This window comes from Acomys russatus, chromosome X (assembly GCF_903995435.1).
Source record: "Acomys russatus chromosome X, mAcoRus1.1, whole genome shotgun sequence".
Classification (NCBI taxonomy): Eukaryota; Metazoa; Chordata; class Mammalia; order Rodentia; family Muridae; genus Acomys; species Acomys russatus.
In genome coordinates, this window is record NC_067169.1 from 24,046,320 (window position 1) to 24,062,536 (window position 16,217).

Sequence of the window (16,217 nt, forward strand, 5' to 3'; positions counted from 1 at the left end):
AGCTATACTTCCACAAGGACCATATTATGTTTAAGCTACTAATCAATGTATTTTCTGTGTCTGTCTATGTGTGCTGACTGTGGATCAAACCCAAGACTTTGCACATATGAAGCAAGTGCTCTTTCAAGGAAGTACAGCCCCAGGCAACATTAAAATACCACCATGCCACTATGCATACAACTTTACAAACATATGTAAAATATACACTGATAGATATCACTGTGCTTACCAATTTACAAACATATCCACAATTAACATACAGGTAAAATTTCATCAGATAAAGAATCTGGAGCTATAGACAAGGAACTACCTTTACATACTTCATAAATGCAGAAAGGGCTTTCTGCTACTTCTTCACACCTCCTCCAGATATTTAGGACCCTTATCTTTATCTACCTGCTGACTGCTGATCCAACTCACGTGTCTATGTGATGCTATTACTCCTCAAGGGAAGAAAAAGTCTGCCACTCAGGATTATAATTAGCTAATCTGATGAAGGCAGCTCCGTTAATGACCATTTAACAAGTAGCCTTCCCCTGCAATACGTCCTACACTTAAAGCCATGTGGTTAAGAAAAGGAGAGCACTGCCTGGTCAAAGGTACAACCCTAGCATCATTACATCACCCAAGCCTACCCAAGGGCTAATTACAGTAGGCATTCTCCCAGCTTTCTGCCCTTCCTCTACAGAATTCCCAAGCTAGCAAAGGCAAACCTGGAGGAAAAGCAACACTAGATAAAATTAAATTACTGACTAAAAGGAAAGGCTATAGTTGAAGAAGTCACAGGTATGGAAGTCACCCATTACAAACTAAGTATGTGGGGAATAAGCTGTGTGCTAACTGGACAACCACTGTGATTCTTTCAACAAAGTAAAATATCATGTCCGCCTACACAGGTATCAATCATTATATATTTTGTCATTTGATCAAATTTGTTAAAAGGAAAACTTTCTATTAGTGTTAGAATAGCCTGACTTATTAACCAATCCAGAAACCAAAACACAATGATAGTTTATTTCATGTAGCATTAGTGATGTAGTACTAGTAAAAATGACCATGTCAAGCCGGGCATGGTGGCTCACTCCTTTAATCCCAGCACTCGGAAAGCAGAGGCAGGTGGATCTCTGTGAGTTCGAGGCCACCCTGTTCTACAATGGGAGTCCAGGACAGCCAAGTCTACACAGAAAAGACCCTGCTCTGGGAAGCCACCTCATTATTCATTCAAGGACCTATGTTGATAAAGCTCTGCTCTAAGACTATCTTTATTCCAAGGAGGCAAAGAAGGTATCTATGGGAGGGGGAGGATAAAGGATAAAATGGCAGACATTATTTCTGTTTGGACTTCACAGAGGATGGTCACATAGCCATACCTAGCCGCACGGGGAGCTGAAAAACATAGCCCAACACTAGGAAGCAGCTCCATGGACTTTTTCCACAAAGCATGTCCACACCACCCCTGTGGATCCAACTTCTTCAAAGATTTTCATAACAAATAAATAAAGGCGTGAGATAAAATGGAGCCTGGCGTCACAAGCATGTTTAGTCTTTATCCTTCCCACTAGTTTCATTTACCTTTGAAAAAAATCAGGTTTGAAAACAGCTGTTGATCTGAAAGACCATTCACACTGTTACAAAGTTAGCAAAATGCTTTATAGTTCATTTGTATTACAATAAAGTATTACTTTATTATAATATTTATTTATAATCACTGCTGGAGCTACACAAAAGGCAAACAATAGACTGAAGCTAATATTAGATATAGCTTTTACTTTCATTTATTCATGTATCTATAATTTGCACTGCTTTGGCTCAAACCCAGAGCCTTACACACACTAGGTAAGCACCCCACCTCAGAGAAACATTCCCAAATTAGATATATCTTTCACTTAAATGTATACCAATGAACCCAATACTAATAAGTAGTAAAAAATCACCTTGGTACATATTAAATTTCTACCATGCAAAATCCAGCTCAAATTTTGTGTACAGTAAAAAACTTTGATACATAACCATGTTTTTTTTTTTTTATTAATTTCTCAGTTTTACAATCAGGGATGCATAGGGGATAGAAGGAAGAAAACGAATTCAAGTTAATTAGAACTAGCTTTACGTGCTGTCTCATTTAATCCACATGATAGTACAACAAAACAGAAATGATTCTAGATTAACAAACTGGAGGGTGGGGGGCTAAAGAACCATGCAAAATAACTAGCTCTGACCACAGGCTGGCACTGCCAACTTATTTCTAGTGGATGGCTTCCCTCAAGCCAGAACTGCTATGGCCAGAGTAGAGAACGCAAATGACTCTTCTATCTTGTTCATTCAGCTGAGCAGTCCATTCTACATAAAAATATGTGTAAATGCTACCATAAGAAACAGCCTGAGGTTTTAGCTTCCAGGAGTTAAAACAAACAAACAAAACAAAAAAAAAAACCCAGCCTCACTGGTTGGTCACTCATCCACATGCATATGGCCTCTGTACATTATTCAAGGTAATATGCTCTTTAATCTCAGTGGATATCCAAAGAACACTAGACACTGAAGAAACTTCTGCCAGGAAAGAAAGAAACCCAAACAAATAATAAAAGCCAACTGCAGAAAAAAAAAATCCTTATGGAAAATGAAGTTTTGAAAACCAGCTCAGTATTATGAGGCAAGAAAATTAGCCACCGAATAAGATCAGTATGTTATCAAAACAAGCAAAGAAACAAACAAAAACAACAACTATGAAACAAAATTTGGAAATAAAAAAAATGAGGCCACCAATTTCAAGCACAATGGAAGGATTGTAAGATAAGGTTAAACAACATCTCCCAAAGTCATAACCACAAGTAAATTAAAAAAGAGAAAAAGACTAGAGAAAGTCTAATGGGTCACGAATCAGAAAGGGCTGACCTTACTTCTACAATATTATGCACTGCAGAAAACAGAGAACAGGGACCACCATCACAGTGGCAAGATAAACTCCAATACTGAAAAGTGAAGAAAAGCTACTTTGGTGTGTATAAATATATATGAAGAGAAATGTCATCATTGGGGAGTTATAGTCAATAATAACTGCAGAAGAATTAAACAATACAGTAAAACTTTTTCTTTTCTTTCTTTCTTTTTTGTTTTGTTTTGTTTTGGTCTTCTGAAACAGGGTTTCTTTGTATAACAGCCCTGGCTATCCCGGAACTCACTTTGTTTTCTTTTTGAGACAGGCTTTCTCTGTGTCGCCTTGGTTGTCTTGGACTGATCTGTAGACCAGGCTGGCCTCAAACTCAAAGTTCTACTTGCTGAGATTAAAAGCATGTATCATCACTGCTTAGCAAGAAAATGTTATACATGGGGGCTGGAGAGATGGCTCAGATGTTATGAGCACTAGTTATTCTCCCAAAGGTCCTGAGTTCAATTCCCAGCAACCACATGGAGGCTCACAAACATCTATAATGAGATCTGATGCCCTCTTCTGGTGTGCAGGTGTACATGCAGGCAGACCACTGTATACATACTAATAAATAAATAAATCTTTAAAAAGAAAAGAAAATGTTATACAGGAACAATATGCTTGTACTCTATCCTTTCCACAGGCTTGCCATCCAAACAACAGGACTAAGTTATAGTTCAACAGGGGAACACTTGCCTAGCATAGACAAAGCACTAAGTTCATCCTCAGCACTACAAAATACTAAAAGTCAATATAGAAAGCAAGCTATAAAAGCCTTGCAACTGAGGATATAGCTCAACGGGAGAACTATTAACCCAGAATTCATGAAGCTCTGGGCTCTATCTTTACCACCACAAAGAAAACAAAACAAAATAATATTAAGCACTGAAAATTGTTAACGTGGTCCTCAGGGTGTTTTAGTTTGGTTTCTGTTGTTGTGAATAAAAACAAAAAAACAAAAAACAAAAATAACTTGGGGAAGAAAGGGTTTATTTCATCTTACAGGTCCCTTATGAAGAGAAGACAGGGCAGGAACTCATGCAGAACCTGGAGCTAGCAGGAATTGAAGCTGACACCACGAGGAATGCTCCTACTGGCTTGCTCCCCATGGCTGGCTCAGCCCACTTTCTCACACAAGCCTTGGGGTGGTACTGCCTACAGTGAGCTGGGTCCCCTACAAATAACCAATCAGAAATGCACCACAGACTTGTCTACAGGTCATTCTGATGGAAGTTTTATCTCAACTGAGATAATATCTCTTCCCAGATGACCCAAGCTTGTGTCATAAAACGAAGGTGGGAGCAGGGCGTGGTAGAGCATGCCTGAAATCCCAGCACTCAGGAGGCAAAAGTGGATCTGAGTTCTGAGGTCGAGGTCAGCCTGGTCTACAAATCAGTCCAAGACAACCAAGGCGACACAGAGAAAGCCTGTCTCAAAAAGAAAACAAAAACAGAAACAAAGATGGGTTGGGAATATCTTCTTCCTCTCCCTCTCTCTCCCAGCACTAAACAGGCAAGGCAGAAGGGCGGCAGAAGGCTTGCCGGCACTCCAGGGCAACCTGGAACAGCTTGGACTACATAGTTAGATCCTATCTCAACAACAAACAGTAACAACAACAAAACCCATAAGCACTCTGCTCCCTTCTTCTGCTAATAAGTAAAATTGTCGCTCTACAAGGACACAGAATCAACTCCACTTGGGTTCTCCATGACCTTCATAATTTGCTTTTGATCTAAAACCTATGGCCAAAAGATAATCGCAGCCATTCCTAGCCAGTCTAGTGCACTGGTTTTGTTTTGTTTTTTTTTTCTTTTTCCCACACAGGCAGTCATTATTGCTTGAAAGTTAATACTCTCGGAATTAAAAATACAAAACAGTCATGGTCTCTCATGCAGGGCAGGAGAGGGTACTCTTTCTTTGCAATTCATATGCTTCAATTATTTTTTTTTTCTATCATTGACTAAACTCCCCATCTCCCAGTTTTTATAGATTCTCACTAAGTAGCCAAGCCACCATCATACTCCAGTCCCCCAGTGCTACAATTGTGCATGTACATCATTATCTGGCCTTCGTGATTCTTTTTGGTTTGGTTTGGGGAGGGGTTGTTTTTTTGTTTTTGTTTGTTTGTTTGTTTTTTTGTCGTTGTTTTTGTTTGGGGTTGCTTGATTTTGTTTTTTCTTTAAAATTATTTATTTATTATTATGTATATGTGTACACCTGCAGGCCAGAAGAGGGCACCAGATCTCATTATAGATGGTTGTGAACAACCATGTGGTTACTAGGAATTGAACTCAGGACCTTTGGAAGAACAGACAGTGCTCTTAACCTCTGAGCCATCTCTCCAGCCTCATTTTTTTGTTTGTTCAAGATAAGGTTTCTCTGTATATCTCTGACTCTTGGCTGTCCTGACTCACTTTGTAGACCAGGTTGGTCTTGAACTCAGAGATCTGCCTGCCTCTTCCTCACAAGTGCTGGAATTAAAGGCATGCACCACCCAGCAAGACTCTGGCTTTGGTTTTCTTTAAGTGATATACTATCATCCCTCCACTAATACACATTTTCCCAAGAAGTCTTAATAGACCTTCCTTGAATCCAATACTGGTTTTGTTTTTAATATTGTTTTGTTTTTCTTTGAACCAAAGGAACCACACTCTAGGCAAATGCTATGAACTGAACCACATGGCAGCCCCCAGAAATATTTTTTATGGATTTATTTGAATTACTTTTAGTTATGTGAATATAGGAGGTTTGTGTGCACATGTGAGATCAGGTGCCCATGGACTCCAGAAAAGGGCATGGAGGCCCTTGGGAATAGAGTTACAGGCAGTTTTGAGCTGCCTCAAATGGATGCTAAGAATTGGAAACCCAACTCAAAGCTGAACCACGCAACCTGATGTTAAGTCCCTATTGATGAAGATACATAAGTCATTGGACATGGAGACATTAAGCTGGTGCCTAACTAGAAGCTTCATTTCTACTAATTGGTGTTCATGGTACTGGAATGTACTTTGCATCCTATTAGAACAGAACCATCAATATCTCCCAGCAACAAACCCTGTGACCTCCAACACTGACCTGCCTGCAAGATAAACTAGTGCAATAGTGACACATATATTATAGGAGTAACCAATCACTTTCTGGTAGGACTTAAGGCAACTCCATGAGATGGAACTCATACCTGACACTGCTTAAGTGGCTAAGAACCTAAGACATAAGATATAAGAACCTAAGTCATTGGGGGCTGGAGAGATGGCTCAGTGGTTAAGAGCACTGACTGCTCTTCCAAAGGTCATGAGTTCAATTCCCAGCAACCACATGGTGGCTCACAACCATCTATAATGTGATCTGATATCCTCCTCTGGCCTGCAGGGGTACATGCAGGCAGAGCTCTGTATACATAATAATAAATAAATTAAAAAAAAAAAAAAGAACCTAAGTCATGGTCCTATGGGGAAACTTAATTCTGCCAAATAGAATTACTCCTGATGACATACTGCTATTCCCATAGATGAGTGCCTTGCTCATCTCTCATCAGAGAAGCATCATCTTCTTACAGTATATAGAAACTAACACAGAGACCCACAACTGGGAGGACTTTACAACCCTCAGTCCTAAATGTGATGGCTTCATCAAAGCCCTCTCCTTTAGGCTCGGGCATATAAGTGGAAGAGGAGGCAGAAAGATAGTAAGAGCATGAGATGAGGACAACTCCAAGAAAACAGTGTATTCTAGACATAACAGGACTGACACATATATAAAGTGGGAGTTTTGACACCAGATGTATAAAAGTGAGGACTTGACTGTTCCAAGGTGCAGTTAAAGGGAAGGTTTTTATTGTAGATAGGAGGAAGACAACAGCCAGGAGCATCTGAAAGAGTCCAGAGCAAAGAGACCAAACATGGCCATAAGGGGCATGGGGAACAAGAGCAAAACAGAGAGAAGAAAATCAAAAAGAGGACTAGGAGAGGCAAAAGAGAAGAGGCCAAGAGAAAGCATGGCAGAAATGGCAGGATTATAGAACAATGAGAAGCAGCCCAGGAGTCAGAAAAGTTGTAAGGTGAGAAGAGCCAGGATGCTCAACAGGTATTTGTGACTCTAAGAGGCCAGCAAGTGCTTTGATATGCTAATAGGCACCATAGTTACCCATTTGTCAGAATTTAAGGGCCTGCCAATGCACCTACGAACTCAAAGAGACTGGTACTGCACACAATCTTCTACTCCTAACCAAGAAGAATTGATACAACTAGCAAAAGAAAAAATGGTTTTCTCCAAAGAAGTCTCAGTAGATATATTAACCACACCTCAGGGAGGACCCTGAGTATTTGGCCAATACAAAACTAACTCAGTAACATTTTTAAAATTTATTTATTTTTAAATATTTTATTAGTTTATTCATATTACATCTCAATTGTTATCCCATCCCTTGTATCCTCTCATTCCTCCTCCCTTCCACTTTCCCCCTACTCCCCTCCCCTATGTCTGTGACTGAGGGGGATTTCCTCCCCCTGAATATGCTCATAGGGTATCAAGTCTCTTCTTGGTAGCCTGCTATCCTTCCTCTGAGTGCCACCAGGCCTCCCCATCAAGGGGATGTAGTCAAATATGGGGCACCAAAGTTTGTGTGAAAGTCAGTCCCCACCTCCACTCAACTGTCTTGTCCATTGGCTAGACCTGGGTAGGGGTTCAATAATATTTTTTAATAGATTTTTTGTCTCATTTTGCTTTGTTTGGGCTTTTTTTTTTTTTTGTTTTATTAGTCTTTTGTTTGATTTCTGTTTTTGTGTTTTGTGTACATAAAAATGGGTCGGTAGGGAGGTGAGAAGGATCTAAACAGAGTTAGGGATTGAGGGAGTAGAAAAACACAATCAGTGAAATGAAAAATATTTTTCAGTATAAAAAGAAACCTGAACCATATCTCCAAATACCACCAACTCCCCTCACTCCCTATCCAGCTGTTATGTCCTACTAGAAGTCTTTCAGAATCCTCCTGTGGGTTAAAATTATCAGCACATATATCAAAAGAGCCCATGCTTCCAAATCCTGTACAATTTCTCCTATAAAGCCTGCCCCCACACCTTTCTAGTGTCTGAAAGTAAAAGCCTGAATAAAAAGTCCATTCAGCCTTTATACCCTAAAATTACCTTGTTGAATGTTACCACTTCAACAATAACAACAACAACAACAATAATAAAAAGCCAGGCATGGTGGCACATGGCTGTAATCCCAGCACTCAGGAGGCGGATCGCTGTGAGTTCAAGGTCAGCCTGGTCTACAAAGCAAATTCAGGATAGCCAAGGCTAGACAGAGAAACCCTTTCTCAAAAAACCAAAAAATAAAATTGAAAAAAAAAAAAAAAAAAAAGGAATGTTTCCTCTTTGCCTGGCATACAAAGGAAAGATCTACAGACCCCAGGACTTTCCTCCTTTGCTTAAGAGTTTGGCCATAAACTCAAGCCTATTTGCATGCTGACACAAAACAACTCAAAACAACAAGGAGATAACTCCAAAATGCATTTTTAAAAGTTCTACCAAGTAAAGAGCCATAAAATACACAGTGCTAAGAAAACCCATCTCAAGTGAAAACTACTATTTAATATTTGACACGGAACTCTTGGACAAACTAGCTTTCTGCCTTTATTTTTTCCCAAAAGATAAATGTTAAGACATGTTAAGCAATACTCCTAACTCAGCCAGGAAGAACGAATTCAGCACAGCACAGAAGTGTGAGGAATAGCTCAGGTTTATAGCCTTTTGTAATGGTGGAAGCCTCTAGATTTATAGGTGTGAGTCACATACTCTCGTGCCTCCCATAGGGAGAATCCTCCATGACTTGAACCTGAAAGCCTCCAGCTATAAGACCTTGGACTACATCTTTAGGCACTGTGCCTGGCTCCCCACCCCCAGTGCCTAAAACATCTCCGAAGGAACAAGGATTAGAATTCCACAAGGCCAAGTTAATTTGCAAGCTGGAAGGGGTAATAAAGATGTATTTGAAAGCCAGTTGGCAAGGCAGGTCTCCCAAGTGAAAAGGCCTTTCAGCACAGGAAAGAAAACTTACCTAGTGTTTTTTAACTAGACTATGAATTCTCACTACAAATATGTCTTTAGAATTACACCCATTCTAATAACTCCAAATCCTGCTGTGCCGCTCATTGTATAGAGACAGGGATTTACAATTCTGAGGATTTATATGACCTTAGCACCCTAGTGTGAGGAGGTGAGGGTGGAGGGTGGGGAGGAGACCCAAGCACTCCCAGACATTAACAAACTAGTAGTTTGGCCTGCTGTGAACTGTGTGGCACACAGAAGTGAACCAAGATCCAGACAGAAGTTTACATTTATCTTTCCACCACTACATTCAATGATTTCCCCCTTTCAAAACTTCAACTATAACTTCATGCCTCGTTTGTAGAAAGTTCTGAGTTCCCCTCCCAGCAGCAGCAGCAGCAGAGGCAGCAGCAGCAGCCCCACTACCACCACCACCAAAAACCCCCTTTAAGCATAGTAACACACACTTACAATCTCAGCACTCAGAGACTCAAGCAATTTGACACAGATTTCCAGGCCAGCTTGGTGAGACCCTGACTCACTTGCTAAAGTACCTAGCTATCTCTCAAAATCCCCAGCACCAAATCCTATAGCTGTGGTGGCATAGACCAAGCAATAGAGCTAGCTGAAGCCAGGAGGACAAAAAGTTGAAGGTCATCCTTCTCTACACACCAAGTTTAAGGCCCACCGGGGCTCTATGGAGAGGACACAGGTTCAGTTCCCAGCACCCGTACCCACAAGGCAGCTCACAACCTCCTGTACATAATTCCTGATCCAGCTCACAATCTTCTGTAATTCCTGATCCAACCTATCTTCTGGCCTCTGTGAGCACTATACTCAGTGCACTTACATGAAGGCAAAAAGGTCATGCAAATAAAACAACAATAAATCTTTTTTAAAGACCAAATAAGTGGCCGGGCGGTGGCACACGCCTTTAATCCCAGCACTCAGGAGGCAGAGGCAGGTGGATCACTGGAAGTTCCAGGCCAGCCTGGTCTAGTCTACAAAGCAAGAAATGTTGTATCGAAAAACCAAAAAAAAAAAAAAAAAAAAAAAAAAGAAAAAAAAAAAGAACAAGTAAGCCTGCCTTTAATTCCTGCACGCTGGAAAGGCAGAGGCAGGCCTATCTCTGTGAGTTTGAGGCCAGCCTGGTCTTCTTAGAAAATGAGTCTAGGTCAGCCAGAGCTGTTACCTAGAGAAACCCTGTGTGTGGGGGCGGGGGTTAAGGGGGGAGAACAAATAAACAAAAAGGTACAAGGTTGGGCTACTGTTCTAACATCTCTGGATCCAGGCCGCCTTGACCTTAACTCCACATAGCCTCTACACTGGAGACTCCTTTTTCAATTACTAAGGTAGTATTATTATACATATGCTTGGGGCCTCACACACCCACCTATCACCAAGCGCTTGTCCTTGTGCCTTAGACCCTCTGCTTCTTTGGGTCTTAGGCAACATTTAACATATGACCCATGTCCAAATTGTCCTGATTCTGACTTCCATGCTCACAGAATCAGGATGAGCGCTGTCTCATATCCAGATGGGGTGGAAAATAGCTAGCTAGGACCTCCTGAAATGGTGGCAAGGTGAAAGTTGTCTATAAAACATTTCCAAGTATCCTATACCACATTAGGGCACATACACAAACACACACATCAAGATGGATGTATACCCAAAGACAATTTGAAAACTAGGTTCGCAAAGGAGCTTGCCAGCAAGGCCAAGCTAGGCCAGGCCCTGATGGATGTGTCCTTAGCAGTTTCTGGCATTCTTAAGGGGGGAAGGGGCTTTAATAAATGAGGAATAGCCAGGGCCGGCCGGGACTTCATTCCTTCTTCCTTGATAAACATTCCTGAAGTTGCAGTTGATACCCACCCAGCTGGCAGATGTAACTCTCCAAGTGGGTGACATCATAGAAATACACTTGGTTTCCTCCCCCAAACTGATAGAAAAAGGAAGCAGTAACACCAGCAAGACTTAGCTGGGAATGTCACTCAGTGGTAGAGTATTTGCAAAGCCCTGTTTCCATAATGAACATAGCAAAAAAAGAAAGGGGGGGGGGGGGGAGACACAGGGAGAAAAAAGCAATAACAACAACCCAGCAGGCTACAGTGGCTCACCTATCTGCAAATCTCACTCAGCTAAATAGAAATTAACTGTAATATTTCGGTGCCCTGAGAATTCCTGAACGCATGTGTACTCTCAATATTACCAAGTCATGACACCTCTTAGAAACTGTAGGTTACTCCTGTTCTTTCTGCAATATCAGAATGAAAATGGGCTTTATGGTGTTTTTATTCTTTTCAGTTTTTGTGGGGGACATGTGTGTGTGTATGTGTGTGTGTGTGTGTGTGTACATTTTGCTTATGGTAGAAAGATTTCAAGCTGCAAATTATTTGTTATAAATATATTCTAGTACTGGGTGGTAGTGGCACTTGCCTTTAATCCCAGCACTTGGGAGACAGAGGCAGGCAGATCGCTGTGAGTTCGAGGCCAGCCTGGTCTACAAAGCGAGTCCGGAACAGCCAAGGCTACACAGAGAAACCCTGTCTCAAAAAACCCAAAATAAATAAGTATAAATGTACTCTAGCTAGGACTCCTAACATCATCTTTCAGCAGAGGTCTTGTAGAGTTTCAGGCATGCACCTGAAGTTCTATGAATATTACTCTTCTGGGAAGTTAATATTCTTTTACTTCAAACTAGATCCAAAAGGGGGAAAAAAATCAGACCTTCCTTGGCATTTATTCTGATTGCGCATAAAGTACAGTACTGGGGAGTCTCAGCTCTCTATTTCTTTTCTCCAACTACAAAAATGCAGATGAGGCAAGTACTTGTTTGCATTTTACTGTGTAAATAAAGCCTTTTCTCTGAGCCAAGAGCTCATCTCAAAAAGAAAAACAGACCTACATGAAAACACTGGAAATGCCAAGAGCCTTCAAACACCACCAAAAAGCCAATGTTCTCAAAAAGAATTTTTTTAAAAGCCCAAAGTCTTTAAAAGCAAAGGTAGACACACCACGAGCCTAACAAAGTGATTCATAACTGTAGGTTGGGAGCATGCAGCAATGTCTGGGGACATTCAGATTGTCATACCTGGAGGCAGATGCCAATGGCCTTCAGTAGGTAGAAGCCAAAGGAGCAGCTAAACGCACTATGATGAACAGGACAGACCCCACAACAGAATGGCAATGGTGCCAAGGTGGAAAAACTGTCACCCTACAGATGGCATTGAGTTACTCAGTATAAATAACACAGCAAGAGAGTTCAGTCACAAGCAGATAGCATCTACTGCACAGGAAGCAAGACTGATATTCACGATGAGAGTCTGACTTTCAAGGTTCTGCCTAGGACTTGTCAGGTCTATGACCTCAGAGTCCACCATTTTACTCTCACTTAGCCATAGCTGTTAAAATCCACAAAATGGGCCAATGAGACCTCTCCAGTTGAAGACCTGATTGAATCAGCCTGATTTTTGCTAGCTCTTCTAGTTTTGTTTTGTCCTTTGAAGATGATACACAACATCTCAGCCAACTAGCTACATCTCCATCCCTTCCCAGTTCTAAGATATGTGCTCATATGAGATCTTTAAATGATAGTTACATTATCATCAAAGAATGTGTCCTTTTAAATTAATCAAGCTACTCCCCAGTCAGTATCAGCTAAACAGAAAAAAATATTAACAGTTAGAATTATACTTTACATAAAATAATTTTTAAAACATAATAATTATAATTATCAGGAAAAAAATTATCAGAAAATCCTTGTGATATACCAAGGATCCAACATCTATTGCATAGAATTTTTTAATGGAAAACACTATTTCAAAAAAACATTTAGTAAGCATCAATGACATTTCAGTAGTGACTGGAAGAGCAAAAATTTGGATTAAAGTGAATTCCAGTTGAAGAATAATTTTCCCTAGTATCCACAGAACAGTCTTTTTCTACCTTGTAAGTGGCTGTAAGCAGATACATTTCCTTCATCATTTTTTGAGATTTTATTTGTTTTATTCCACATGTATGAATGTTTGTCTGAATGGGTGTTTGCATACCACAAGCAGACAGTGCCTTTGGAGGCCAGACTGGAGTTGTAAGCCATCATGTGGGTGCCAGGAATCAAACCTGAGTCCTCTGGAAAAGCCACCATTGTCCTTAACCACTGAGCCATTTCTCCAGCCAGCCCTCCATCATTTTTAAATAATGTGGCAATTAATTACCAGATTTCATGTTGTAAGTAAGCACCACTGGTAATCTTTCTGTTGTTCTTATTTTTACTTTGTGTGTGTGTGTGTGTGTGTGTGTGTGTGTGTGTGTGTGTGTGTGTGTACACCATGGTGTTCATGTTGGAGGTAAGAGGACAACTTTTGGGAGTAGGTTCTCTCTTTCTACCATGTGTGGTTTAGAAATCAAACTGAGGTCATCAGGCTTGGCGACAAGGGCTTTTAGGGACTGAGTCATCTTGCTGGCCCCATCCACTAATAGTCTTAATACTAAAGAATCGATAGGTAGTTTAAATGCTGTTAATTCTATACAGTAGAACATGTGACGAAAATACACACATATGCAGAGGAACAACCGCACATGAATATCTATATATGCACAGAAATAGAAAAACAGCAAGTTGTTCCACATCCCAACGATCTTAAGCAATGAAGCGATACTTTTTCATTCATAATGAAGCATGATTATAAACTATACAGCGGTGAGAATATAGCTCAGTAGTACAGCATAGCATGACAGAGTTTGTCTTGCATCTACTTTCATTTCTAAAAAGCTCAGAGAGAGCCAGGAGGCCACCAAGCACGTAGAGGTTGCAAAACTGGGACCATTTTGTATAAAGGAGGGCAAAAATCTCGCTAGCAAACCTTTCCATTTAAAGCACCGTCCAAGCCAGGTGGCATGGTGGCACACACCTGTAATCCCAGCACTCAGGAAGACAGAGGGAGGCAGTTCTGAGTTGGAGGCCATCCTGGTCTACAAAGCAAGTCCAGGACAGCCAAGGCTACACAGAGAAACCCTTTCTTGAAAAAAAAATTTTTTCAAAAAAAAAAATCCAGGTTGATATAAAGGATTCTGTGTTGGCTAAATTCATAGCAGGGGAGAGGTGATTGATTGATTTAAGGCCTTATTTGCTGTTTGAACAACAAACACTACTACTATTCTACTTTCCAAATTCATGACCAGTGGGGTGAATTAAGAGTCACCAAATTTCTTCATGCTTTAATTGGAGTGGAAGATAAGGAAAACTGTAAGTCACCTTCACACTTTCAAACACCTTCTAGGAACCAGAAATATTTACGTTTTAAAGGGTACTTTGCCCTTAGGACTGGTAAGACTCAACTCTGCCTAGAGAACAGGCTCCGAGTTCCTTTTAACCAGAAGACCTGAGAGATTGGTTTGTTGTTTGTTTGTACAGGTTTATACATGTTTAGTTGGTAAGTATCGAGATGGACTGCTTTTTAAAGAGAATTCCAATTCTAAAACAACCTACACACACAGACACATGCACACTGACTCACGCTCACTAACTCCAAGTGAGACTAAGGTCTTTTTAAAAAGTACTATCGGAACTCAAATTCTATTTTAGAGGCACGCTGAAAAGTTTCAAGAACTGTTGATAGGTATCCAGAGTGCGTGGATGTAGGACAGGAAGCCGAAAGTCAGCAAATATTGATGAGCTCCTGGGAATCGTGAAGCTGGCTGGCAGCAGCTTCTAGGATAGGTTTCAGACTGAAAACCGGTGCAGATCAAAAGGGTGACAACCAGGGGCCCTAAACAGACAAACAAAAGTGGGGAAAGTTGTGCCCACTCCCTGGATCCTGGGAATGTTTTTTTCCACCTTCATCTCCTGGCAGTCACGCAGGTGTAGGTCCAGCGCTGGACAGGCCAGGAGTTACAAGGGGACTGCCAGGCCCTTTCCCAGAGGGGGAGGGGAAGGAGACCCGGAACAGGAGCCATTGAAACTACCGGCAAGGTTGGGAGCTGCCGGGGAGTAATCAGGATGGAGCCGGAACCGTACACCTATGGCTGACCAGACCCCAGTATCCACAGGTGACACCGGCAGACGCGCCCCAGAATGCGAGGCTGAAAACCGGACGCCCCATCCAGCGCCCCGAACCCCCCGACAAGCCTTCTGGATCAGGACTACCTCAGGACTGTCACGGGGAAGACCCCGAGGGCCCCCTTACCTTGGTGATGATCAGAGGCTCGCCATGCTCGCGGCCGCCCTTCAGGGTGAAGCCCCAAGGGGCGCCGCCACTCAGCTGCACCTCAACCAGGCGGTCGCCGTCGGCCGCCCGCGCCTCAGCTTCGGCCAGGCGCTCGGGCCGCGCACGGGGCTCGGCGCCCTCCATGACGCCGGGCACTCAGCCCCTCCAGCCGCTAAGGCCCACGCCCATGCACTCCGGGAAGCAAAAGTGGGCCCACCACCTAGGAGCCTCTAGGCGTCTGGGGCCACCGCCGCCACCACCGCCGCCGCCGCCGCCAGCCACCACTGAACTTGCTTTGCAAGTTGGAAAGCGCAGCGCGGGCCGGGCCAGGAGGGAGCGGGGAAAACGGCGCGGGGAGGGGCACGGGGAGGGGGCGGAGCAGGCGCGCTCCTCTCAAGCATGGGCAGGGGAGGGGGAGGGGCAGGCGCGTGCCCGGGAGCCAGCACTGGCGGGGGCGCGCACACGGGGGTACGCACTGACTGCGCTACAGGTCCAAAGCTGGGGTTCTCTTATACACTCAACGGATAGGTGTTTAGGCGCACGCTCCTGGACCAGCGAAACCTGCCCCAACTGGAAGCAGTCGGGCGTGAGGTCCCAAGGTCCCTCCCTCCCAGCTCAAAAAGCGCCGAGAGGCTTGGGGCGGGCTAGGCGCCGCCTCGGAGGCCGGGTGCAACAGGTGAGGTGGCGGAAGTGTCCATACCCGACTAGGCGGGACCCGTAGGCGACCGGGTTCAGAGTAGCCGCAGGCCAGCACCTTCCAACCAAGAGCTGAGTCGGCCCCAGCGCCTCCTCTTTTGAACCGGTGGACTGTGGGCTGCTGGCGACTGCACAGGTGAAGACGCCCTGTCTTGCCCGCTGTCCTGTGTGGCTGCACTTTTTGCTCCAGCGCCCGGACTCTAGAAAAACTGTCCGGAGAGCCATCTGCACGCCAAGATGCAGTCCTGGCTCTGACCGTGGGCCACGCTCTGGCACACCCCAAAGTTCTGTCCCTGAGGTTAATGTTCCCGGCAGCTCCTTGCAGTGGATGAACACTGT

At 43.0% G+C, this 16,217-nt stretch overlaps 1 protein-coding gene across 3 annotated transcripts in view; it reads right to left on the reverse strand.

The window, feature by feature from the left end:
• The window catches only part of Shroom2 (shroom family member 2), a 1,329,704-nt gene extending 1,314,283 nt beyond the window's left edge, over positions 1–15,421 (reverse strand). For all 3 annotated transcript variants that reach the window (XR_007830199.1, XM_051142109.1, XM_051142108.1), the window contains exon 1: positions 15,162–15,421. Coding sequence is in view for 2 of the 3 variants with exons in the window: in XM_051142109.1 (XP_050998066.1) it covers positions 15,162–15,326 (165 nt within the window). In the remaining variant the exon portion in view is untranslated. The remainder of the gene's footprint in view (positions 1–15,161) is intronic.
• Between the last annotated feature and the right edge of the window lie 796 nt (positions 15,422–16,217).